The sequence below is a fragment of the Notamacropus eugenii genome, chromosome 5 (assembly GCF_028372415.1).
Source record: "Notamacropus eugenii isolate mMacEug1 chromosome 5, mMacEug1.pri_v2, whole genome shotgun sequence".
Classification (NCBI taxonomy): Eukaryota; Metazoa; Chordata; class Mammalia; order Diprotodontia; family Macropodidae; genus Notamacropus; species Notamacropus eugenii.
Genome location: NC_092876.1, coordinates 59430550 through 59457247, shown reverse-complemented (window position 1 = coordinate 59457247; position 26698 = coordinate 59430550). Strand labels below are relative to the sequence as shown.

The following is a 26698-nucleotide window of genomic DNA, read 5'->3' as shown; positions in this document are numbered from 1 at the left end:
ACAAGGAGCAGAGAAAGAGGGTTGTCTGTGAGATGAGCTTCTGTTACAGTTTTTAAGTGTATATTAAATTTGACAAAGTAGTAACAAAAATGCCATGCTTTTCTGGGTGCCACTCTGAATTTCCTCCTGCTCTGCTATGTCCAATTCTTAATTTTTCATTCACTTGCTTTCCTTTCATTCTTTCCTTCTTTCTCTCTCTCTCTTTCCTTTCCTTTCCTTTTTAAAATCTTGTTTGTTTTGGCACCACTACACAGCCAGGAAAGCATTTCCAAAGTCAGGCCTCCATAGCGATTGTTGGATAGAGGACACAGAGTGATTGATAGCGTGATGGCTAAACTCACTGGAAGAGGCCTGAGATGGCCACGAAGACTTTGTGTTTTATAGTAAAGGCCTCACAGAGCTTCCTGAGCAGAACCATTAATCAGCTTGAAGCTTTAAGAAGATAATTTTGGCAACTCCAAAATTATGCAGTCTGACAGCCTGTGTTCTAAGGCCCTCCCAGCTCTGACATCCTGGGTTCTAAGGGCCCCCCCAGCTCTGACAGCCTGTGTTCTAAGGGCCCTCCCAGCTCTGACATCCTGTGTTCTAAGGGTCCTCCCAGCTCTGATATCCTGTGTTCTAAGGGTCCTCCCAGCTCTGACATCCTGTGTTCTAAGGGCCCTCCCAGCTCTGATATCCTGGGTTCTAAGGGCACCCCCAGCTCTGACATCCTGTGTTCTAAGGGCCCTCCCAGCTCTGACACACTGTGTTCTAAGGGCCCTCCCAGCTCTGACATCCTTTGTTCTAAGGTTCCTCCCAACCCTGACATTGTGTTTCTCTTTCATTTTTGGCATTCTAATTTCTCAAGAGGCAGCAGAGTATAATGGAATAGGAATTGGACCAAGCAGTTCAAGTAGATCTGGATTCAAATCCTGCCTCAAACACTTACTTATTGTACATCCCCAGCAAATCACTGATCTGCACTGTACCTCATTTTCTTCATTTGAAAAACGAGGGGCTGTACTTAGTAGCCTCTAAGGCACCCTTCACCTCTAAATCTTTGCTCCTCTGATTTAAGTTCCTTCTCAGTTCTCATTTCTGGGTTCTAAGGTCCTTTTACAGACCAAACTGTTGGTAAATCATTTTTTTAAAAAAATCAGGAAAGAAGGAACACGAGAAACATTTTTAGAAAATTGCAGTACTAAAGATTTCCCAATACTTTCAATGTTCTTCCTCCCAGAACTGGCTGTGAACTTCTCAATAACAGCCTCTTTGCTTTCCTACTATGTTATTGTGCCTCGGGCAAAGCCCTGTGGGGGCCACTTCACACAGTGGTAAAGAGCTCTTCATGCTATCTGTTGGCAGTCCTTAGGATGAGAGGATCAGGGAGCTGGCAGGGCCCTAGAGCCAGAATCTCCACTTCCATTTTTGGCCCAATATGGTAGATGTATGCATGTCTGTAAATATACACATATGTATACACATGTGTATATTGTGTGTATATCACGTGTATGTGTGTGTCCATATGTAAAAACCAGACCTGTAATTTTCATCTCTGTAAGGCACTGTTGCTGAGCAGTGTCATTTACTCATGCACATTAGCAGCTGCTTTCACTCAGGTGGCACAGTAGGTAGAACAGAGGACTTAAAATCAAGAATCCTTACATTTGAATCCTGACTCAGGCGCTGACTATGTGACCCTGGGTAAGTCACTAAATGTCTCTGTGCCTCAGTTCCCTATTCTGTAAAATGGACATAATTGCACCTGCCTTGTGGGGATCAAATTAAATAACATGAAAAAGGCTTGACAAACCTTAAAGAGCTAGATCAATGCTGGTTATCATCATTGTGACCTTAGAGTTATTGGGGGATGGGAGGGAGCACTAACAGGTTAATGACTTGGCCATGTCACAGAGCCAGTATGCATCCTTCTGTCCCTTTAAAGACCGTTGATGTGTTCAGAGGCTTTCCACAACAGATAATCTGGCCTGAGTAATAGATGAGGCTGAAATTAGAAGCCTTTCTTTGTCAGTGGCTCATGTGCCTTTGGAGGTGGTGCAGGTGGGAGCAGGAAGGGGGATGTTAGAACATAGACTATCAGAACTCAGAAGGCCCTTAGAGCACAGAATGTTAGGATATAGAATATTGGTCCTGAGGACAGAGAATGTTAGAACATAGACTGTCAGAACTGAGAAGGACTTTAGAACATAGAATGTTAAACTATAGAATGTCATACCTGAGAAGACCCTTAGAACACAGAATGTTATAGCTAGAAGAGTCCTTAGAACACAGGATGTCACAGCTGGAAGAGACTTCTGGACACAATATCAAAGCTGAACAGGAGCTTAGAAAGAAAAAATCAGAGCTGAAAGGAACCCTAGAACATAAGAATATCAGCTAGGAAGGAGAGCTGGATGAAATCCTGGGAATTATTCCCTCCAGTCCCTCCATTTTATAGGTATGTTAACCAGGTCCCAGAGCTTGAAATGACTTGCCAAAAATCACATAGTTAAATATTGTCAGAGCTAGAATTAGAGCCCAAGTCTAATGTCACTTACCAATAGGGCTCTAGGGTAGTTGTGAGTATCCCTCCTGTCTTCCTTCCCTCCTTCCTCCCTCCCTTCTCTCATTCCTCCTTTCTTCTCTCCCGCCTTCCATCCCTTCCTTCCTCCCTTTCTTCCTTCCTTCATAACGAATAGAGTCAGCTAGAGAGTTGGGCTCAAGTCCCACCTCTGACGTCTATGGGCTCTGTGATCCTGAACAAGTCACTTACTCTCCCATTCCAAAGCAGGTAACCCATTGATCTACCAGTGAAAGGAGTCTCCTCCTTCCCTAAATCTGGTAAACCACAGGGCTGGTCTCTTGCTTCCCCACCCATACCCACCCTTCCAAAACACACACACACACACACACACACACACACACACATACACACACATATACAAGCACACACATACACACACATAATTCTAGGGAAATGTCATGTACTGGGAACAGCAGGTGGGCCACGTTGGCTAGAACATGGAGTATATCAATGGAAGGAACGTGCCAATTGTTCCATTTTGGCAGCATTCAGATCCCAGCTCTGCTCCAGGCCCTTTGTGGGATTTTGTGGCACTGGCCCAGATTGCCTGCTAAGGCCTGGCAGGACTCCCTGATCTCCTGGTTCAAGTCTGGCCCCAGGCACTTGGCAGCTGTGTACCCTAGGCTGGTCCTATCACTTCTGCCTGCCGCAGTTTCCTCAACTAAAGAAGGATGATAATAGTCCCTACCTCTCCCCATCCCTCCTCCCCATCCCTGGAGCTGCATCTCCTGCTGCTGATGGAGTCCTAGTACCAGGCTGTGAGTGGGTCTAAGTCTCTCCCCGCTCCAGTCCATTCTCCATTCAGCCACCAAAGTGATTTTCCTAAAATGCAGGTCTCATCATGTCACCTCCCACTGGCTCCTCATCACATCCAGGATCAAACAGAAGCTGCTCCGTTTGGCATTCAGACAAGGCCCTTCATAACCTGCTCCCCCCCACCTTTCTAGGCTCTTCAGTGCAGTGCCGCTGGCCTCCTGGCTCTTCCATGAACAAGGTTGGCTACCTGTCAGCTCCAGACATTCTCTCTGGCTACGTCCCATGCCTGAATCGCTCCTCATCTCCACCCTGTGTCCTCCCTGCTTTCCTTCAAGTTCCCACTATAATCTCATCCTCCGCAGGAAGCTTTTCCAACCCCTCTTAATTTGCATGTCTTCCCTCTCTTAATTATTTCCAGTTTATCCTGTGTTCTAGCTTGTTTGTGCATATCTCTCCCTCATTAGATGGTGAGCTTCTTGAGGGCAGGGGCTGGTTTTTGCCTCCTTTTGTATCTCCAGAGGTTAGCACAGTGCCTGGCACATAGCAGGGGCTTACTAAATGTTTGTTGACTGACTGACATTCTGACACTGCCCCCTTCTATCCACTTCACTCTGAGACCCCTAAGGTTCAGGGGAGCTCTGCAGTTTTCAGGTAAGCCCCATCCGTAGGATTTAGGAGTGAAAGGGACCTTAGAAATTACCCCATACAAACTCTTCTTTCTACAGATCAGGCAACTAAGGCCTGGAAGAAGTTAAGAGACATGCCCAAGGTCACACAGCTAGGAAGTGACAAAGGCAGGCTTTCATACCCAACTGGCCCAAGGCCAAGGCCATGTTCCTTCCTTTATTCCATACAATGTTCTCTGCCTTAAAAGTCCTACCTTCAGTAGGTACCAAATACCCTCCATTCTCCTCTTCCTTGCAGACTTACAATATTGGAGGTGACTTGTTGTATTTGAGGACATGATGAGTCATGCTTGTGTCCCTTGACAACTCTCTGACATTTTCCTTGAACCCTGGAACAAGCATTCCAGGTATAGACTTTCAGAACCAGAGGCAACCTCAGAAGTCATCCAGGCCAGCTTCTACTGAAGCAAGAGTTCTTTCCAGAGCACCAGTGTCCCTGACAAGAGAGCATCCCTTGCACCTAGTGATGGAGAACTCACTACCCCCCAAGACAGCCTACTGAGGAAGTCTCGCTATATATTGGACCCAAATCTACCTCCCTATAACATCTATTTAATTAGATGCTATCAGACATCTTTTAATTCTTTTCTGGAACAGATGAGACACTGATGGGGGGTTGGAGAAGCTCAGGCAATTGGTCTTCTTTCCTGCATCACTTGCCAAAAACACACTCTGCCTTCCCAGCCAACAGCCACACATGGCGATTTCTAAAGGTTCCATAGATATCAGCCACCCAACCCCCTCACCTAAAGTGATACTGGGACTGGCAGTGTGAAAAGAAGGAACAGATTTGGGGGCTCACCCCTGTGGAGAGAGAAAAATCTCTCTGTGTTTGGCAAGTAGCAAACAGAATCTCCTGGCACCCCACTCTTCAAATGGGGGTGACTCAGACTCCCCTGCAGCAGTGGGTTTCTACCTGCTCCTGTGGGACTGGAAGAGCTAAATCAAACCTAATGAGGTTTCAAGATGCACCAGGGACATGTGACATTGGGCAGGGGCCCTTGTCTTCTTTGTGACATCATCTCATGATAGAGCCCATTTCTATAGGGCTCTAAAGGCTTCTGAAGTCCCAGGAGGTGGGGAATTATTCCTGTTTTACAGATGAAGAAAGAGGCTCAGAGAGCTAACGTGATGTACCCTGGATCACATCTATAGGGAAGAAAATCCGACTAGGTTTTGGGGCTTGGATTCAAACTCTGGTCTCTCCTTACTCTTAGTCTAGTGATACTTCCACTGAACCATGATGTCCGAATAATGATGCTGGTGGTGATGATTACAAAAAGCAATTATTTTATCTAGCTGCAATAATGGTCTGTTGAGGAGGAGGAGGAGGAGGAGGAGGAGGAAGAGAAGGAGGAAAAGGAGAAGAAGAAGGAGGAGGAGGAGAAGAAAAAGGAGAAGAAGAAGGAGCAGGAAGAGAAGGAGGAAAAGGAGGAGGAGGAGAAGGAGAAGAAAAAGGAGAAGGAGGAGGAAGAGAAGGAGGAAAAGGAGAAGGAGGAGAAGAAGAAGGAGGAGGAAGAGGAGGAAAAGGAGAAGGAGGAGAAGAGGAGGAGGAGGAGAAGAAGAAGGAGGAGGAGAAAGAGAAGGAGGAAAAGGAGGAGAAGAAGGAGGAGGAAGAGAAGGAGGAAAAGGAGAAGAAGGAGGAGGAGGAGGAGAAGAAGATGATGATGATGATGATGACTGGAAGTGTTATGTCACATTGCTCATATGGTCCCCACATAGTGCCCTATAGAAGCTGGCAGATATCCTACCACAATTCTCAAATGCCATGCATTTCCCCCAAGCTGAGGGTTGATTGTGTCCTTCATACTTGAAGAGGACCAAAATGACATCACTCTATTGGGGATCAAGGTACAGTGTGTCTAAGTGTGGCTAATCAGACCAGTATGATCATGGAAGGCTCTGCCACAGGTCGGACACAAATAATCCATGTGAACATTTGGAGGGGAGATGTCTCTAAATTTGCATATCTCTCATTTCATTTGAGCTACTGCAGTTCTGCTCAGCTCATAGAGCACAGCGCCTTCTCTGATGCAGGCACGCCATGCTGGTAGCCCTGTGCCAGTGTCTCTCATGGCTCAGAATCAATTCCAAAGTTCTTTAGAGAGACCTCGAGTGCCCTCGAATTGCTTCTGTTGACCTCCGTAAGAGTGCCTGCCTTAGGTGAGTTCTCAGTAAAATAGTCATTTAGGCAAACATACAATTGGCATTCAAACATGGTCAGCCCACACTCTCTGCAGTAGAGTTTGAATGCTCAGCAGTTCAGCTAGAGAAAGGACCTCAGTGTCCAGCACCTTATTTGGCCAGTCAATATTGAGAATATTCCTAAGACAATTCAAATGAAAGCAATTCCGTTTTCTGAATTGAGGGTGGTGAGGGGAAGGGACCAAGATGCCCGGCTGTCATTTGCCCCAGTCTGGTTGCCTCTGGAGATAGGGAAGGAGGTGGGGAAGGAGGTTTACATTCACAACAGCCCTTTGAAGTAAATAGTGCAAAGATTATTAGCCCATCTTACATGAGGAGACTAAGGCTCAGAGAGGTGAAATGACTCATCCAAGTGGGTGAGTAAGTGTCAGGATAGGCCTCAAACCCAAGTCTGTTGACCCTTGGTTTTGTTCCGCCCCCTTCTCGATCTCCCTGGTCCTACTTGTCTTGCTTCCCCAAACAAGCATATCTACAGGATACAAAAACAGCATTTCCAAGGATGCATCAAAGCTTCCCCATAAAGGAAAAGCCTAAGGTTGAACCTGCCCATTTCACTTAGTAGGAGCTTCACTGTAGCATGAGATCCTAGAGGACCTGGGGTCACATCCCGTCCCACTTGCATGACTCTACACAAGTCACTTTACCTCTCTGAACCTCAGTTTCTTCATCTTTAGAAAGGGGCTAATATAAAAAATTAAAAGGGGCTAGCAAGCCTTGGGCTACCCAAGCTTCACAGGTTTGCCATAAGTATTAAGTGAGCTTCCACTTGATTCTTTCTCTTAACTAAAGGGCCTCGAGGACAACCTCTGATGGGGTTTTCATAGTCCCATCCCCTCACCTGCCTTTTCGCCGTGCTCTGAGCTCCTCCCATTCCCCCATCCCTTACCGCCACATGGAATGATGAACTTATGGCCATTATTCATTCTGCCCAAGCCTTGGACCCCAAGGAGTCGATGAGGCCACACGGCATTGGTGACTGAAGGCACACGTGTGCTTCAGACAGTGAGATGCAGAACAGCAATAAACAAATTGTATTGAGGCCTGGTTTTTGGCGAATCCCATAAAATCATCTTGAAAAAGAGGCGTAGCTCTTAAGATCTGCCAGATTTTTTATTCCTTGTGGGCTCTGATTGTGATTGACCTGGGGGCTACATCTTGTCTTGGCCCTTGTCAAGCATTTACATTTGGTAGGGGCAGCTAGGTGGTGCAGTGGATAGAGCACCAACACAGGAGTCAGGAGGACTTGAGTTCAAATCTCACCTCAGACACTTGACACTCACTAGCTGGGTGACCTTGGGCAAGTCACTTAACCCCAACTGCCTCATCCTGGGCCATCTCCAGTCATCTTGATGAATATCTGGTCACTGGATTCAGATGGCTCAGGAGGAGAAGTGAGGCTGGTGACCTGCACAGCCCTCCCTCACCCAAAACAAAGTCAAGTGCAAGTCATGTCATCATTTCTCTGATGGCATGGTCTTCTTTGGCAACGAAGGACAAACACACACTATTTTGGTAAAAGAGATTTCTTAAAATTATTATCTGCCTCATTGCTTCATCCCCTCCAGATCTTAACCGTGCACTTAGGACCAGCATATACTTGCCCTAAAACAGATGCCATAGGGCTACTAGGTGGCTAGGTGAATAAAGCACTGAACTTGGAATCTGGAAGACCAAAGCTCAAATCCTGCCTCAGATAATTATTTGTTGTGTGACCGTGGGCAAGTCACTTAAACCTCTCTCAGCCTCAGTTTCCTTATCTGTAAAACTAGCAGGGGTGGGAAGGGGGAACTGGACTTGATGACCCACTGATAATCTCTTATCCCACAGTCCTTCTTCCTTATAGTCACAGCAGTTAAATGTAAGGTAGTTATAACTGTGGCTTTTTGCCTATGATATTCCCAAGAGGTATTCCTTTGGTTTGAAGTTGGGGGTTTGGGGGGAGTGAGAAGTGAAAGGGAAGGTTGGAACTGACCAGTGCTTTCTTTCCTTTTTCTGTTTTTACCTTCTGGTTCTAATAGATCTGGGCAATTTTCTTGAAATATGGTTTGTCGAAATATGGTAGCTAGGCTTTTTTTCTTTTGGTCATGATATTCTGATGATAATCTGATAATTTTTAAATAATCTCTCCACCTGTTTTCCAGGTCCATTGATTTTTTGGGGTTTTTTTATTTTATTTAATCCTGAAGAAATAAGATGCATATTTCCATAACAAAGTGGGATAGAAAAACAGAAGATTGCACCTGAAATTGCAGATCCATTATATACAACTTTCTATTCCTTTCAAATATGTGATAAAGTTAACATGTAACTTTCTTTTTTTTCCCCTTCACCCTCAAACCTATTAGACACAAATATATACGTGCATGTATATATGTATATAATATATATTCACATACACCTGTACACATGTATGTGTATACATACATACACACATATACATGTGTGTATTATGTATGTTGGGGTTTTTTTCTGGATTCAAACAGCATCTTTCTTCATAGGATCTTTGCAGTTAATTTGGGCATTTATAATAGAATGAATTGGTTGCTCAGAGCTGTTCTTAAAGCAATACTGCTGTTACTGTATACAGTGTTCTCTTGGTTCTGCTTGTTTCACTCTTCTTTATTTTGTGGTGGTTTCTCTCTGCTTTTCTAAAATCACTGAGCTCATCATTTCTTATAGCAGAGTAATATTCCATCATGAATATATACCACGATTTAGTTAGCCATTCCCCAACTGATGGGCAAACCCACAATTCCCAGTTCTTTGCCACCACGAAGAGAGCTGTTTTAAATATTTGAGAACATATAGGTTATTTTCCTTTTTCCCTGATCACCTTGGGAAACAGACCTAATGGTGATATTGGTGGATCAAAGGCACAGATTAATACCTCTTTGGGCATAATTCTAAGTCCCTCTCCAAAATGGTTGGATCAACTCACAAATCCACCAACAATGAATTAAGGTCCCAGTTTTTCCACATCATCTCTAACATTTGTCACTTTCCCCTCCTATCATTTAGCCAATCTGACAGATATAAAACGATATCTCAAGGTTGTTTTAATTTGTATTTTTCTAATCAATAATGATTTAGATCATTTTTCATATGACTATAAGTTGTTTTGATTTCTTCATTGGAAAACTGCCTGTTCCTATCTTTTGACCATGTTATCAATTGAGGAATGGCTCCCATTCTTATAGATTTGACAAAGTTCTTCATATATTTGAGATGACACCTTTATCTGAGGAACTGTCTATAAAAATTTATTCCCAATTTTCTGCTTTCCTTCTGATCTTGGCTACATTTGGGTTTTTTGTACAAAAATGTTTTAATTAATGTAATCGAAATTATCCATTTTACATCTCACAGTGTTCTCTATTTCTCGTTTGTTCATAAATTGTTCACCTATCTGACAGGTAACATGTTCCATGTTCTTCAAATTTTCTTGCAATATCTCCCTTTATTTCTAGGTCATGTATTCATTTTGACCTTATCTGGATAAATAGTGTAAGATACTGGTCTATGCCTAATTTCTGCCAGTCTGCTTTCCAGTTTTCCCAACAATTTTTACCAAATAATGAATTCTTATCCCCAAAACTTAAGTCTTTATACTTGTCAAACGCTAGGTGACTATATTCATTTGCTGCTGTAGATTATATGTCTACTCTGTTCCACTATCTACCTTTCTATTGCTTAGCTGGTACCTGATAGTTTTGATCATTACAACTTTTTAATGCACTTTAAGATCTGGTACTGCTAAACCTCCTTCCTTTCCATTTTTTTCCATTAATTCTTTGGGCATTCTTGACCTTTGGTCCAGGTCCATTGTTTTTGATAGTACATACTTGACATTTCTTTCTGCCTTGTTTTTAATCTTTTGATTTCATTTTTATATTCTTATTGGCTCATGGTTTGTTGCTGTCTTGTTGACCTGTTCAAATTTTCAAAAAGTTCCGTTTAGGGATATGATTCACCACCATTTGTAATAAACTATTCATTCTTCTCATCCTTATTTCCTCCCTAACTGTCCTTTCCTTTAATGTTATATTTTGCAGCTCTCATTTCATTTCCTCCAGCTAGTCCTTGTGGCCAAGACTTTTTTTCCCTTCTGAGGCTCTACTTGGATTTGTTGTATAATTACCCTCCTCTTCTGAGTTTACCCTTTGAGTGCCTCTCAGTTTATAGATTTCTTTATAGAACTTGGCCTCTTTCTTCTGTTTACTCATACCTCCAGGGACCATTTTTAGATTGGGGCATTGTGCTAGGATCACCTTCTGCTCCCTATCATGCTCTTGAATGGTATAAGAAGGTGGAAAGATTCATCTTGCTCCTAGATGGGGGGCTAAAACCGGGCCCTTACCTACAGCAGAAATTTTTGGGTTTTAGCTTAGCCTCCTGAAGACTCCAAGGTTTTTGCTCTTTCTCTATCTCCTTCTCTTGAATAGTTTAGAACCTGGAGTTGACTCCATCCTAAAAGGCCCTGTCTGGATGTTCTTCATTTTTCTGGTTGCAGGCCTCCTTCAGGACCCCAGAAGCTTTACATCTCAGGTGCTGCTCTGGCCATTTCTTCCATGACTTTGGTGTGCACTGCCTGGGTGTGAGCCAGCTGTGGCTCTGGTGAGCCACTGGTCTGTACCTCTCTCCTGCATTCCTTGCCTGCTGCCCAGCCTGGCTTGTCTCCACTTAGAGCTTTCCCAGGATTCTAGCAGTCTTTTTGTGCAGCTCTGGCCCACATAGAGGAGTTTATTGCTCTCTGTTTTCTTGTTCATAATTCTCTCTGGGGCACTTTTTAAGAGCTTTACTGAACTTTTGTGCTGGATCTTGATTCCTCTGAGTCCTAACACACAGTCTTAGCACAGTGCCCTGGAAATCAATCAGAAATGAAGGTCACATATCATGATATAATAAAGATCACTGGATTTAAGGGCAGAGAGTCTAGGTCAGTCATTCAGTCAACAAACATTTATTAAGTACCTACTGTGCTAAGATCTGGAAATATGAAAAAAGGCAAAAGACAGTCCCTGATCTCAAGGAGCTCCCAGCCTAATGGGGAAGACAACATGCAAACAACCAGGTTCAGCTATAGACAGGATAGATAAGTTAGCTCATTTCCTTTCTCTGAGCCTCAGTTTCCTCCATTGCAAGATGAGGAGACTGGGTCCCTAATGTCATCTCAGCCCTGATTCCTATAACCCCATGATCCACCCACCTGTTAGTAGATGATGGTGTCTCCCCCACCCTCACTCTCTCCCCAACTAACTCTTCAGATCTGAAGCAACAGGAGCCCTCGCACTTCCCCCACTCCTTTCTTATAGGGCATAGCACTGCCCCTTCCAGCTGTACCCTACATTCATAGTAATATGAGAGAAGTGGTTATTAAGTAACAAATTATTGATGAGATCTCTGACCTTGCCCCAAAGTTTACCCCACCTAGACCATCTTATCTAGTCCAACTAGAAAAGCCTTACAAAGAGATTCTAGTCAGGTGAAATCTGGCCACTGTGTTTTAGTCAGCAGAGGGGGGGACCCCCTTTGGTCTGGATAGGGGTAAGTCTGAATAAGAGATAAGTCTCTTTGTCCAAGACTAAGTGAGACTGAGTAATCAGAGTGCCCATCTCCTGCTCCTCATTAGAATAAGCCCACCTCTCATAATAATTCTCATTACTTGATCATGAATCAAAATTGATTGCCACCCTCAGGAACACCCACATTTCCAAGGGCGTATAAGCCACTGAGTGGGTTTCATGAGTGAATGCCACCGACTCCTTTTATTAATCACTTGCTAGCATAATTAATAAAATGATTACTCAGAAATTACATCTCTTGAACTTTTTATACATCACAAATAACCACAACGTGACCATTGACACATTTATTTAACACTTTAAGGGTGGCAAGGTGCTTTACAGATATTACTTTATTTAATCCTCACAACAACCCTGTGAGGTAGGTGCTCTTATTATGCCCATTTAACAGATGAGGAAACTGATACCCAGGGTGGATTAAGAGCCTCACCCAGGGTCGCATAGCTAGCGTCAGAGGCAGGTTTCCAACCCAATTCCTGCCGCCTCCAAGCCCAGGGCTCTTTTTATGAGACTAGGATAGAAAAGGGGAAAGGATTTGGTGGTTGGGGGGGAGAAGTGGGGTACTGAGTCCCCATCGGTGGGTCTGGATCAGCTTACCTAATATTATTATAATAATATTATATATTATAATATATATGATATATATTATAATATTATAATAATAGCTAACATTTGTATAGTATTTTGAGTACATTCAAATAATAATACTGAGGCTTTTTCTGATTGGATCCATGATTGTGATTCTAATGGTCCAGGCTGGGAATTCCCAGTGAATTCCTAACAATGAAGATTGGCCCTTCCTTTGTAACTCATTCTAAGAAACCCTTATCAGTGATGAAATACCATGATTCCAAAGGACCATTGAATGCTCCTCACTCTCCTCCTGTGGCAGAGAGGAAGCATACTTGGGACATAACGGAACACACATATTTGGACATGGTCATTGCAGGGAATTTGATTTGCTTGATTGTATGTATTTATTACAGGAGTTTTTCTTTTTCTAGTGGGGGTGTGGAGTGAGGGTGGAAAGGGAAAATAAATCCTTGTTCACTGGGGGAAAGGTTAATTTTTTAAAAGTTATAGTCTTAGAGGTTGGTGTGGGGCACAGAGAGGTTTCCCCAGGTCACACAGCTCCTAGGTCAGAGGCCAGAACTCAGGGAGCTCCTCTATCTTTGTGTCTGTCTGTCTCTGTTTCCCCCTGTCTCCCTCTCCACTGCACCACGCAGGCTCTTCAGGGTTGGCACAGCTTGTAACATACATTCTCGCATTTGACCCTCATAGTAAACCATATGAGGTAATGCTGTTTTTACCCTGACTTCACAAAAGGAAAAGTCTAAGGCTGAGAGAAATTAAATGTCTTACCTAGGGTCGCAAAGCTAGTACATAAAAATGATGTTCAAACCCAGATGTTCCTGAATTCCAGTCCGGTTCTCGATCTGCTATAGCATTCCTCTTTTTTGATTCTCACTGTAACCACATGAGGTAGGCAGGGATAGTATTGTTTTACAGAAGAGGAAACTGAGGCTCAGACAAGTGCAGTGACTTGCCATGGTGATTTAGCTAGTAAGGACTGGAGGCAGGATTGGAACCCAGGGCTTTCCTGACCCCAGAGTTCTTTCTGCTGTCCCATGCTGCTCAATGTGTTCGTTTCAGGTCAGTGGCCACCTGGACTACATGAAGAAAATGGACACCATCCTGAAGGCCGTGGGGATTCGCACCAGAGAAGACAGTACAGGAGACAAGATTTTCACCATTGCTCCCAGCCTCCAGGGCAGAGAGGAGCTACAGCCAGAAGCCTCTGAGCCTCCAAAAGAGAATATAGCCACGGATCCCAGCAAGACCATCCACCCCTGCTGCCAGGCCCAGGACCCCACCCCCAGCCAGGAGGATGCCCAGGACAGTAAAGTCACAGACCATCCCAGGGTCTCCCTTGAGCCTGAACCCTGCCAGCCCCAGAGCCTAGGCGAGGCCTGCCATGTAGACTACCCCACTATCTGCAGCCACATCTTAGGCCCAAACCCACTGGGCTGCCCAGACTGTGCCAACTATAATAAGGTAGACAGCCCTGAGCTCAACTGACCTGGGGAAAATAGAAGATACTGCCATTCTAGGACTCTCTCTGGAATTCTCCTTCTATCATCCTTCCCCCTGCCATCTACCCTTTGGTAGAACCGGGTAAGGGGTAACATTTGTACCTGGGTGTTGTATATTCTGGAGCCAGAGAGAGTTTTGAAGATCTTTGACTCTGGGAAAGCAAAAGTAAGTTCTGGAAGGTGAGGAGCTCAAAGAAATGAGAACTTGTCATCGGCTTGGGTTCAGAGAGCTTTTTATGGGTCAACTAATCAGAGATTTTCAAGACTGGTTAGTCAATCAGACATTTCTCATACTTCTTGCCAATATCAGATGGAGAGTCCAGTCGAGAGAGATGAAGATGATCCTGGGGTCAGAGTGGGTATGAGGACAGACTAATATTGTACCTCTGTTGAGCCATGTCTGCTTCTCTTGTTTCATCTTCACTTTCTCTGGCTAGTACTTGTACATGGCAGCAACTTAGATGATTCCTTGGGCCAGGGAACATCTAGACAGGGAAATGGCAGTCATAGATATGTCCTTCTTGTTGTTGGGAAAACTGATTACTACAAAGATTCCAAGACTACTAACACTGTCTGTATACATGGAGTCCTCAGTCTAGTGACTAGAGATGAGTGATTCCAGGCAAGGATTTCCTGGAGCAGGGATGTGGAAAATGTAGTCCCTTATACTCAGAGGTCACTTTTCACTCATCAGCTGCATTCAGAGTCTCCCTGGTACCTCTGGACATTTCTGGGAGGGAGGGATGGAGGAAGGTCAGGGATGCCTCTCTGAATCATTCACGATGAGAAACTGAGGCCCAGAAGGTCAACTGACAATTAGTTTCTACAGAGGAAGAGTGAAAGATGGAAGGAGATGGGACTCAGAATAATCCATTTTCTTTTTTAGGAGCAACTGTGGTTAGAAGGCAAATGAAGAAAATATTAAACTGAAAATTTGAAAAAGTTGAAGACAGTGAAATGTAATTATCTACTTTCACAGTCATTGGGACTTATAACCATTAGAACTAAGGGAATGCTTAGAGCATAGGATGTCAGACATGGGAGGATCCTTAGAACAGAATGCCAGAGATGGGAAGGGATCTTAGAACACAGAATGTCAGTGATGGGAGGGCCTTGGAACACAGGATGTCAGAGCTGGGAGGGCCCTTAAGACAGAATGTCAGAGCTGGAGGGGAGGGGGCAGCTTAGAACACAGGATGTCAGAGCTGGGAAAGAGACCTTAGAACATAGAATATCAAGGCTGAGAGGGAGCTTAAAGCACTGACTGTCAGAGCTGGGAGGGCACTCAGAACATAGAATATCAGAGCTGAGTGGGAACTTAGAACATAGAATTTCAGAGCTGAGAAGGGACTTGAGAATGTCAGAGCTGGCAGACATTTGAAAGCACAGAATACGAGGGCTGGGAGAGACCTCAGAACATAGGATGTTGGAGCTCAGGAATTTAGAACACAAAAGACCACATCTTAGTGCCCTACTTTTCACAAATGAAAAGTATGAGATCCCAAGGGTCCTGGCAACTTATCCTACGTGGCACAAGCAGAGCAGGGCCTAGGCCAAGGTTCCCCTATGGGCCCCTAGTTGCCACCCCCTCTACATTTTGCTCCGTGTTCCTCATCTTCATACAAGCCCAGCCCACACCTGGTCCACCCCAACTTCTTGGCTGAGCTCACACCTGTAAGAAGTAGCACAACAGCAATGCTGGCTCACCGTAACCAGCACTTTGTAGTTTGCAAAACAGAGTCCACACAACAGTCCTTTGAGGTAGGTAGAGCCAATAATGATTATCCCCATTTTACAGATAAAACAACTGAGGCTTAGAGAAGAATGTCTTCATGCAGCAGGAACCAGGATTTGAACCCAGGCCTTTTGACCCTAGTCTAGTACTCAATACTACTACACACCATGCTGTCCTCTCCTTGCCAAACATGCTAAAGACAAACTTCCTCCAAAAACTATGAATTCCACTGACCTCAGGCACACACAGGCATGAGCACGTGGTCATGCATGTGCATGTGTGTACATGTGTGTGTGTGTGTTTGCATGCATGGGCACACAAACATAGCACCCAAAACTCTACTGGAGCATCATAAGAACTGACCTTGGTCTCCTTGTTGTGGAACGCAGTGGCCAAAGTAGCTCCCCCTTGGCTTCCTGTAGCTATATGCCCTCTGTCGGGACCTCCCTTCTCAGTATAGAGGCAGAGAACATTGTCGGGCCAGCCTTGCTCTGATTGGGGATTCAGTTTGTGTTAATTCTCCTCCCTTAGACTGAGGCTCCCCCCCTCAACTGGAGCAAGAACAACTGTGTTTCCCCTCCCCCACCTCAAATTAAGACTCTTTCCCCCATAAGAACAGGAGCTCCCAAGGACAGGGCTGGCCAGCTCTCACCACTTGGGGACACAGCCTCAGAGACTCCCTGAGGCAGAGATTGTTTCTTTCCCTCATAAGGGGTTTTTGTGGAGGACAGTGACCACTGACTCCTCAACCCAGAGGTTCCCAGAGGTCCCCACATCTACTTCCCAATCCATAGCATCCCGCCCCCTGCAACGTAGTCAAGGCAGATTATACTCAACATAGCTTCACCTAGAGCAAGCCATTCTCTGGCGAGACACCTCACAAACATGTCTGGGTGGGAGAGTTGGGATGGTTCAGTGAACGTGTCTCCACCACACCGATGAGATGTCGGCTTCTTGCTGTGGGCAAGGGCAGGCAAATGGAGGATCTTGATTCCCTGGCCAGCTAGCCGAGGACTGGTCCCCAGGGAGGAGCAAGGCCCAGCAGGCTCTGACTTCAGGGCTCAATCCATGGGGACATTGAGGGGATACAGCTTTAGCTCAGGCTCCACAGGGTCCATGTCAAAGAGGCTGACAGCGTCGGTGCCTGTGGGTGGGGAGCGGCCAGGCTCGGCCTCCTGGGGCTGCTCAGTGACCTGCAGGGCTGAGGTGCCTGACTCCACCTCTCCGGGGAGGGTCATCCTGTGTTGCAAGGAGAAGCCCACTTGGGGGATGAACTGGGGGGCCCCACTGTGGGAATTTCGCATGGAGAGAGAGATGAGACTAGTCCTTCGGTCCCAGGCCCACCGGGCACAGGGGACGAACTTGGCCATGGCCCTCTTGAAATCCCTCATAAAGAGTGGGTAGATGATGGGGTTCATGGTGCTGTTGCAGTAGCCCAGCCAGGTGAGGACATCAAAGAAGACTTTGGGAATACAGTCACACACGGCCTGCAGGGGGCAGGAGAGGGGATCAAGGGGACAAGGCACACACAACAACACACAGCCTCCAGCTGATCGCAGCTCCTGGGAAGCAAAGCACTCCACTTCCATAGTCTCAATAGATCCTGCCAGAGCCCTGCCCTGCAGATACTTAATGTTATGTCCATTTTACAGATAAGGAAACTGAAACTCTGAGACTGCCTCAGTCAATTAACAACTTCTAATTTCCTTGTCTACAAAATAAGGAACTTGCTAAGGGACCTTTCAGCTATGAAGTTGTTCTAAAATCCCTCCCAGCTCTGACCTTCTGTGTTCTAAGGGCCCTCCCAGCTCTGACATCCTGGGTTCTAAGGGCCCTCCCAGCTCTGACATCCTGTGTTCTAAGGGCCCTCCCAGCTCTGACACCCTGTGTTCTAAGGGCCCTCCCAGCTCTGACATTGTGTCCTAATGCCCATCCCTCCTCTGACATCCAGCTCAGACCTTCCATATTCTAAGGTCCCTCCCAGATCTGACATTACATGAATCTAGCAAGTGGCAGAAGCAGGCCTCTCAACTCCAGATCTGTCATTCTTCCTACCACATAGCCAGGCCTCTTCCTTTCTCAGGACTTTTAGATGCATCTCTCCTCATTCCCTGATGCCTGGGGATATCTGGGTTCAGGGAACCTACCTCACCTACAAAGGCTGCATGAATGATCAAACAGCTGAGTTTGACAAGGGAAAAGTGGCAAGAATAGAAAGACCGAATGCCAAGGACAAGTGGCTCTTAGACAGCATTCAGGAATCACCCTAGGCACCATCTCCGCTCCTTCACCCCTGGGTGACAACCCTAGTGACAGGTAACAGATTAGAGTTTGGAGACAACCCCTCAGGCTCAATCTAGCTCCCAGAATCCCATCCAGAATGACTCACTAACTCAGCCATCAACAAGCCCTAACTCTCTAGACCTCACTATCCCAGTGAGTCTGAGGTCATCCCCCTACCTATGGGGGGGCCTCCTCCTAAGCCATAGAGGATACTCATTAGCTGTAGGCCTAGTAGAAAGAGATCCCCTAATTTCCTCTCCTGGTTCTTTAGAGATTTTCCCCTAGAATCAGATAATATCAAAGCTAGGTGCTTTCTCCGGAACCATCTGGTCCTGAATCTCCTCTGTAACATCCCTAATAAGTGGCATCCATCTTTCACTCAGTACTGCATTGATGAGAAGAAGCCCACTACTTCCCCAATACCTCCCATTCCATTTTTGGACAGCACCAGTGGTAGGAAGGTTTTCCTGACCCTAAGCCTAACTCTGCCTCTGTAACTTCCACCCATATCTACTGGTTCTACCTTCTAAGGACAAACAGACAACCTCTTCCATGTTGCAGCTTTTCTGTACTTAGAAGCAATGGTCATGCCCTTCTCTCCCTCCGGTCTCTTGTTTTCTTTCAACCTGTTCTCATCTAGAATGCCTCCCAGAATCCTTACCAACCTGGACAGCCTCCTCCAGACACACTATAGCTTGCTGAAGTCCTTTCTGGGCCTATAACTGAGCATCATTCTCCAGATGTGGTCTGACCAGGGTAGAGTGTTTTCTCTTGGGAAATTATATCAGATATCTGATTGGGGTTTGGAACTGATTGGATCTGATTGGAACTTGTCCAGTTATAATGTCTTTTATGGACATTTACTTCACAAGGAACCCAGGTCTCTCCACTTGAAGATCACCCATACACCCACCTACCCTCTCCAATATTCCTGGTTCTGGAAGGAAGCCCATAGTGTTTATTTCATGGCCTTGGTATTTTCCTCCCCAAACCCTGCCCTCAGAATACTGAGGACTTACCTGGATCACATTGGCTACAAAGAAGGGTAGCCATGCCACAAAGAACATCCCCAAAAGGATGCCCAGTGTCAAGCTGGCCTTCAGAGCCTTCCTGCTGTGCTTGGCAGCAAATCTTCTGTTCTCATTTGAGGTGGACACTGCTAGATTTGGAGTCCTTGGCACCTGCAAGGGACATATGTATGCCTTTGAGGATCCTCAAGGGGCAGCCACAGGTTGACCGTTCACTCTGACCACAGAGGATGATCCTGTAGTACCATCCCCAGGCTGACCTCTCCAACCTTGACTTCAGACTAACCCCTAACCTCATCTGCAGATTAACCCTTGACCCCAACCAGTCATCTCATAAATGACCTTGCTCATAAGTGGGAATTTGTGACTGTGTATAACTTAGTCATCTCAGCCCTGCCACTGGGGGTAAACACACAAGTCAAAATGCTGACTGTACAGTCAACAAGTGTAATCTTCATTTTCATGTCTGAAGCACAGAAGTCAACAGGGGTGGGGAACCTGTGGCCTTAAGGCCACACATGCCCTTCTAAATCTTTAAGTGTAGCCTCTTGAATTCTGGCTGCACTTGAAGATTTAGAAGGCCACATGAGGCCTTAAGGGCACAGATTCCTCAACCCTGGTCAAGGCCATTTGGGTCAAACTATTTCACTGAAGAAAACTTGGAAATAAGAAACTTGGAAATATTTCTGATCTATAAAAACTATCATTGTGTTGGCAGTCATGGGATTTATCTGTATGCTTTGGGATATGTTCCTGGGGAAAAAAAGAGGGTTTAATTCCAATTTTTCTCTTCCATTCATTCATGCAGCTCAGTGGATAGCACTGGGCCTGGAGTCAGGAAAACCTGAGTTCAAATATGGCTCCAGGCACTTATTAACTGTGTGATCCTAGGCAAGTCACTTAACTTTTGTCTGCCTGACTGTCCTTAACTGTAAAATCAGTATGATAATAGCACCTACCTTCCAGAGTTTTTTTGAGGATCAAATGGGATAATATACTAAGCTGTGCTTCTCACAGTGCGTAACACATAGTAGGCACTTAATAAATGCTTTATTCCTATCCTTTCCCTTCCCATCTAATCCAGATACACACCTTTGCTTTAGTCCCTGATGTTTCACTCGAAGACCTCTGGTGAGAGGAAACCCACTGCCTCCCAAGACCAGCCAGTTGACTTTTATTGTGGTTGAGTTGTTTTAGTCATGTCTGACTCTCCAAGACCCCATTTGGATTTTTCTTGTCAAAGATGCTGGAGTGATTTGCCATTTTCTTCTCCAGCTCATGTTACAGATGAGAAAACTGAGATAAATGGGGTTAAATGACTTGCCTAGGGTCACACAGCTAGTCGGATTTGAACTGGTGAAGATGAGTCATCCTGACGTCAGGACCAGCACTCTGCACTGTGGCGCCCCTAGCTGCCTCTTCTACCTTTAGCTACTAAATTATTTTGAAGTACATTTTCTTGCATAACTAATTCTGCTTATCAGAAATTTCTTCCATTCTTTCTTATTCTGAGATCAGGCAGAACAAATCTAATCCCTGTTCCATGCAGCTTTTTTAAATATTTAAAGCTAGATATCACACACACACACACACACACACACACACACACACACACACACCACTGAGTCTTCTCCAAGCAAAACCCCAGCCCCCCCAACTAATACTTACATGACAAAGACACTTTCCATCTATTAATATCCTTCTTAAATTGTGATGCTGAAAAGTTAATCCAGTACTCTAACTCCTTCACTATGCAAAAGAGAAAACTGAAATGGGCTCCAGAGCAGAGATTGGATCTTAAAAAGCATCGATTTTAATTCATTTATCACATACATGGGAACACTGAGGTCATCTAGGAAAGATACCTTCCCAGAGTCACAGAGGCAGGACTTAAACCCAGGTCTTGGCTCCACATCAGAACAGTCTTGCAGACTGTCTATGCCTTATATGTATGAGCCATTGCTGTGTGAATGACTACCAACTTGTATGTGGCATTATGTATGCTTATGGGTAATATGTGCTGGGAAAGAATTCCAGGCCAGCTGAGTGGGAAGGTCCCTAGGTTTGGGGGTCTCTTACCAAGCTCCCCAGCAATCTAAGCCATAGAGGGGAAGGGAACCTTCTCTGCATTATTCCTGATATACATCCTTTCCACGAATCCAATCCAATCCTATCTTGTCCAGTCCAGTCCAGTCTATTCCATTCCACAGCTATCCTGTTCTGTTGAGTCTAGTCCAATCCAGGCTAATCCAATTCAGTTCAGGTCAAGCAAGTCCAGTCCAGTCTAATCCAGGCCAGTCCAGTCCAACCCAAAGTCATCCTGTCTAGCACAGTACAATTTAGTGTAGTCCAATCCAGTCCAATTCAAGCCAGTCTAGTCCAGTCTAATCCTAGCCAGTCCTATACACTCCAAAGTTATCCTGTTCTACAATTACAAAACACTTTTCACACAAATAAAGTCAGATCTAAATAACTGGAAAAATATCAGTTGCTCACAGGTGGGCTGAGCTAATGTAATAAAAATGACAATTCTACCTAAATTAATTTACTTATTCAATGCCATACCAATCAAACTATCCAAAATTATGTTATAGAGCTAGGAAAAAAATAACAAAATTCATCTGGAAAAACAAAAGTTCCAGAATAGCAAGGGGATTAATGAAAAGAAATGCAAGGGAAGGAGGCCTACCCACCAGATCTAAAACTGTATTATAAAGCAGTAATCATCAAAACTACTTGGTATTGTCTATGAAATAGAGTGGTAGATGAGTGAAATAGGGTAGGTACACAAGACATAGTAGTCAACGTCTATAGTAATCTACTGTTTGATAAACCCAAAGATGCCAGCTTCTGGAATAAGAACTCATCAGTTGACAAAAACTACTGGGAAAACTGGAAAATAGTACAGCAGAAACTAGGCATAGGTCAACATTTTACACCATATGCCAAGATAAGGTCAAAATGTGTACATGATTTAGAGATTAAGGGTGATACTATAAACACACTAGAAGAGCAAGGAATACTTTACCTATCAGATCTATGGAGAAGGGAAGAATTTATGACCAAAGAAAAGATAGAGAACATTACGAAATGCAAAATGGATAATTTTGATTGCATTAAATCGAAAGGTTTTTGCACAAACAAAGCCAATGCAACCAAGATTAAAAGGAAAGCAGCAAGTTGGGAAATATTTTTTTACAACCAGTATCTCTGATAAAGGCCTCATTTCTAAAATATATAGAGAACTGAGTCAAATTTATAAGAATACAAGTCATTCCCCAAATGGTAAATGGTCAAAGGATATGAACAAACAGTGTTCAGATGAAGAAAATAAAACTATTTATAATCATATGAAAAAATGTTCTAAGTCAGTATTGATTAGAGAAATGCAAATCAAAATAACTCTGAGTTACCACATCACACCTATCAGGTAGGCTAACATGACAAAACAGGAAAATGATAAATGTTGAAGATGTGGGAAAATTGGAACTTTAGTGCATTGTTGATGGAGTTGTAAACTGATCCAACCATTCTGGAGAGCAAAGGGCTATAAAACTGTGCAAACGCTTTGATCCAGCAATATCACTTCTAGGTCTATATCCCAAAGATATCATAAAAAAGGGAAAAGGACTCACAGGTACGAAAATATTTATAGCAGCTCTCTTCATGATAGCCAAGAACTGCAAATTGAGGGGATGCCCATCCATTGGGAAATGGATAAACAAATTGTGGTACATGGATGTAATGGAGTATTATTGTGCTATAAGAAATTATGAACAGGCAGATTTCAGAAAAACCTGGAAAGACTTACATGAACTGATTGTGAGAGAAGTGAACAGAACTAGAACATTGTACACAGTAACAGCAACATCGTGCCATGACCAACTTTGATACACTTAGCTCTTCTCAGCAATATAATAATCTAAGATAATTCAAAAGAACTCATGATGGAAAATGCTCCCCACATCCAGAGAAAGAACTACAGAGTCTGAATGTACATTGAAGCATACTATTTTCTCTCCTTTTTTCTTCCTCATGGTTTTCCCCTTTTGTTCTGATTCTTCTTTCACAACATGATTAATGTAGAAATATCTTAAATATGATTGTACATGTATAGACTATATCGGATTGCATTCTGTCTTGAAGAGGGTGGAGAAAAGGGAGTGGAAAAATTTAGAAGTCAGAATCTTATAAAAGTGAATGTTGGAAACTAAAAATAAATATTTTTTTTTAAAAAGCAAATACTGTTGGAAAAAAAGTTATCCTGTTCTGTCCAGTTCAATCCAATCCAATCCAGTCCAATCTAATCAATCAGAAATGAGAGGATCAGCATGAGGCCACAGCCAAATGGGAGAACATAGGAAGGGAAACGTGTGCCCGGCCACTTCTAGAGACTAGAAGAAGGGAGAGTTCTGTCTGTAGACCACAGAAGAAAAGTCATAGCCCCCTGTCTTACTCCAGGGTCCCACCGATGCTTCAGCATTATGATAGAGAATCATGCAACACAGAATGCCAGAGTTAGAAAGCTCCTTAGATTACATAAAGACAGAACTGGAATATAGTTTTGAACACAGACCATCCGAATTGAGAGACTTCTTGGATATGATCTGTTCCAATTTCCTTATTTACAGATTAGGAAGCTGAGGCTCCTCACGTTAACCGACCTGCCTAAGAAGTAGCAAGAAACAGAACCTAGGATTCAAACTCTTCATTTTTTATTCCATATCTCATTATCATGATCCATTCCGTCAGCTTCCAAAAGTCCTTGACATCACTTCCCTACATCTCCCTACCCTTTTGACTTTTCTCTCACTGTACCCCTAGGGCAACGAACCGTCAGCCCTAGGAGCCTTCCAGAGAGCAGTCCTGTCCATGGTACTGAAATTTCCTCTGCACAATTTTGTACCCCTACGCTGAATTCTAAAACAAAGGATCATAGATTTAGAATCCTTAGTGACCTTAGAGGAAAGTGACCTTAGAGGTCATTTCTCACATTTAATAGATGAAAAGACAGAAGCACAAGAGAGGATAAGTGCCTTGCCTAAGGTCACAAGGTGGCAGAGGTGGGATTTGAATCTTATTTCCTGACTCCAAACTAGTACTCTTTCCCCTGAACCACACTGCTAAAATGTCAACCTTAAGGGATCTTAGAACATAGAATTCCAGACCACAAAAGGGCCTTAGAACTCAGAATGTCAGAGCTGGGAAGGCCTAACACAGAATGTTAGAACTGGGAGAGCCTTAAGAACCCAGAATGTCAGATCTGGGAGGGCCTTGGAACACAAAATGTCAGAACTGAGAAGAATGTGACTTCACTCCTTGATGGAAAAAGAGAAAATTCCTTCAATGACCCACGATCTCAGAGCCGGTAGGAACTTCAGTGAAAATCCAGTCCAAACATATATCTAACCAAGAGTCTACTCTGCATCATTTCTGACATCCAACTCTTTTACAAGTCTGGTTGAGTTCAGGCAAATCCAGTCCAGTCTAGGCCAATCCTATCTTGTCCAACCCAACCCAGTCCAGTTCAACCTAATATTCTATCTTATCCTACCCTGTGCAGTCTAATGCAATACATAGTCCAGTCCAGTCCAGTCCAGTCCAGTCTACCCCAATCCAATGCTATCCTGTCTAGTCCAGTCTAACTCAGTTCAATCTAGTCCAATCCAAACAGGTCCAGTTCAATCCAAGCACTCTATCTCAGAGGAAAGTTGAGTCCTGACAGTCCAGGTACTCTTCTTTAAGGAAAATGGGTTATAGTAGAGACAAATTGCCTTGTGTAGTTCCAATACAAGTTCTCTCCAGTTAGAATGCAGCCTCACAACATTCCTATGAGGGAGGGACTATACATATTACTATTCCTCTTTGACAGACAAGGAAATTGAGATTCACAGATTGTGATTCACTCATGGCCATAGAACTAATGGGTGTCATAGACAGTATATAAACCCAAATCAATATTCCTGAGTCCAACTTAAAGAACACACCATCCAATTTGCCACAGAAAACCAAGATGGACCTTTCTGCTGCTCACAATCTCATTACAAATCAATTCAGTTCAACAAACATTTATTTATTAAATGCCTGCTGAGGCAATGAGGTGTAATGTAATGATATCAAAATTCAATTAACCACTAAACCATACATAAGGATCCCTGCAGGCCCCATATTGACCTAGAAAACCACACATTAACATTATCTGTGCTCTATTGTATTTTTGTTTATTTTGCTAAATGTCTCCCAATCCCATTTTAATCTGATTGGGCCCATTCATGAGTGTTGTGGTCCAAATGTGGTCTTCTGTCTGTGTTGGATGTTCTACACTTCTACACTACTACTGTGTTCTACACTTCTGGTGTACAGGATGGAGCCTGCCTTGGAGTTTAAAGCAGGGATGCAATTTTATATTTCTATCATGGTTTTCAGTTAACAAAATATTTTTTTCCAAAGCCCTGTGAGATAGGTAGTACAAGTACAGTGTCTATTTTATAGATGAGGAAACTGATAAAATAAAAGCTTAGGATTCTGTCCACCCTCTCTAGAATTCAGGAATCTGACATGGCCCAGGAGACCATGTTTGAGTATAGCTAAGCCAGAAGCTGATTCCACTCCCACCACCAATACTAGCAGCAGAAACAGAGAGCAGAAGCTTGTGGCCCAAGAAACAGGGATTAGAGCTGAGTCTCTTCCTGCCCTGAGTTCAAATTTCTGACTACTGCCTTCACCTCTCAGAGGCCTCATCTCTAAAACGGAGAGTTTTCTCCTTGCAAAATAAGGACTATATCATTTATATTCTCAGTTTCACAGGGTCATGGAGAAAGCAATTTTGCAAATTTGTAATAAATCCAAGCTGTTATTTTTCAATGTTCTAAAGTCTCTTCCAATTCCAACACGGAACCTATAAATGTTCAGAAAGAGACATACAAGGAGCCCCTAAGATTTTATGATTCTCTGTGATCTATGTCTCCTAGAGATGAAGAGGAAGGAATGAGGATGAGGGAGGATGGCCCAATACCCAGCATTCTCAGTTACCTGCAGGGCCTCCATGTTGGTGGCAAGGGAGGCCACTTGCACTGCCTGCTTTCGGGCAGTCACCAGGATCCTACAGTAAGTGAAGGAGATGGCAACAGACGGTAAAAAGAAGGTGAGCCCTGAAGCCACCAGGACGAAGGGCAGGCTGGCCAGCAGGCGGCACTGGCCCCCAGGGGCCAGGTCAGCCCAGGAGGCCTCGGCAGTGGCGTTGGGGTGCATCAGGCCGCCCTGCTGGTGCCAGCCCATATGCGTGGGCAGGAAGGAAGCCAGGGCGGCCAGGCTCCACGCGGCCAGGATGAGGGCCAGGGCCCGGCATGGGGTCATGCGTCCCTTGTACCTCAGAGGAGACAGGATGAGCAGGTAGCGGTCCAGACTGATGAGGCACAGGTTGAGGATGGAGGCGCTACAACACATGACGTCGAAGGCCACCCAGAGCAGACAAAGGCTGCGCGCCAGCACCCAGCGACCGTACAGCTCGTTGAGCATGGCCGGCGGCATCACCACCAGCCCCACCAGCAGGTCCGACGTGAAGAGCGACACGAGGAAGTAGTTGGAAGTGCTGCGCAGAGCCGGCTGCGTGCAAATGAGCAGGATGAGCAGCGAGTTGCCCCCCGCAGTCAGAGCGATGATAACGCACAGCACCGCTGCCACCCATCCGCTGCCCTCGGGAGCCCCCAAGCTTGGGCTACTGCTGTTGGCCACAGCCAACTCCAGGGCCATGGGGGAAGGCACTGA

The 26698-nt window shown here is 44.5% G+C and overlaps 2 protein-coding genes across 4 annotated transcripts in view; one reads left to right on the top strand and one right to left on the bottom strand.

The window, feature by feature from the left end:
* TMCO4 (transmembrane and coiled-coil domains 4) overlaps window positions 1-14833 on the top strand; it is a 112004-nt gene extending 97171 nt beyond the window's left edge. For all 3 annotated transcript variants that reach the window (XM_072609118.1, XM_072609116.1, XM_072609117.1), the window contains one exon: window positions 13446-14833. Coding sequence is in view for 2 of the 3 variants with exons in the window: in XM_072609116.1 (XP_072465217.1) it covers window positions 13446-13871 (426 nt within the window). In the remaining variant the exon portion in view is untranslated. The remainder of the gene's footprint in view (window positions 1-13445) is intronic.
* Window positions 14834-16584: 1751 nt separating this feature from the next.
* Window positions 16585-26698, bottom strand: HTR6 (5-hydroxytryptamine receptor 6). The gene is made up of 3 exons (XM_072609123.1): window positions 25964-26698; window positions 18923-19084; window positions 16585-17107 (listed from the first exon to the last, which is right to left on the bottom strand). Exons 1-3 carry the CDS (start codon window positions 26681-26683, stop codon window positions 16682-16684), a joined length of 1308 nt encoding a protein of 435 aa, XP_072465224.1. The 5' UTR covers window positions 26684-26698; the 3' UTR covers window positions 16585-16681.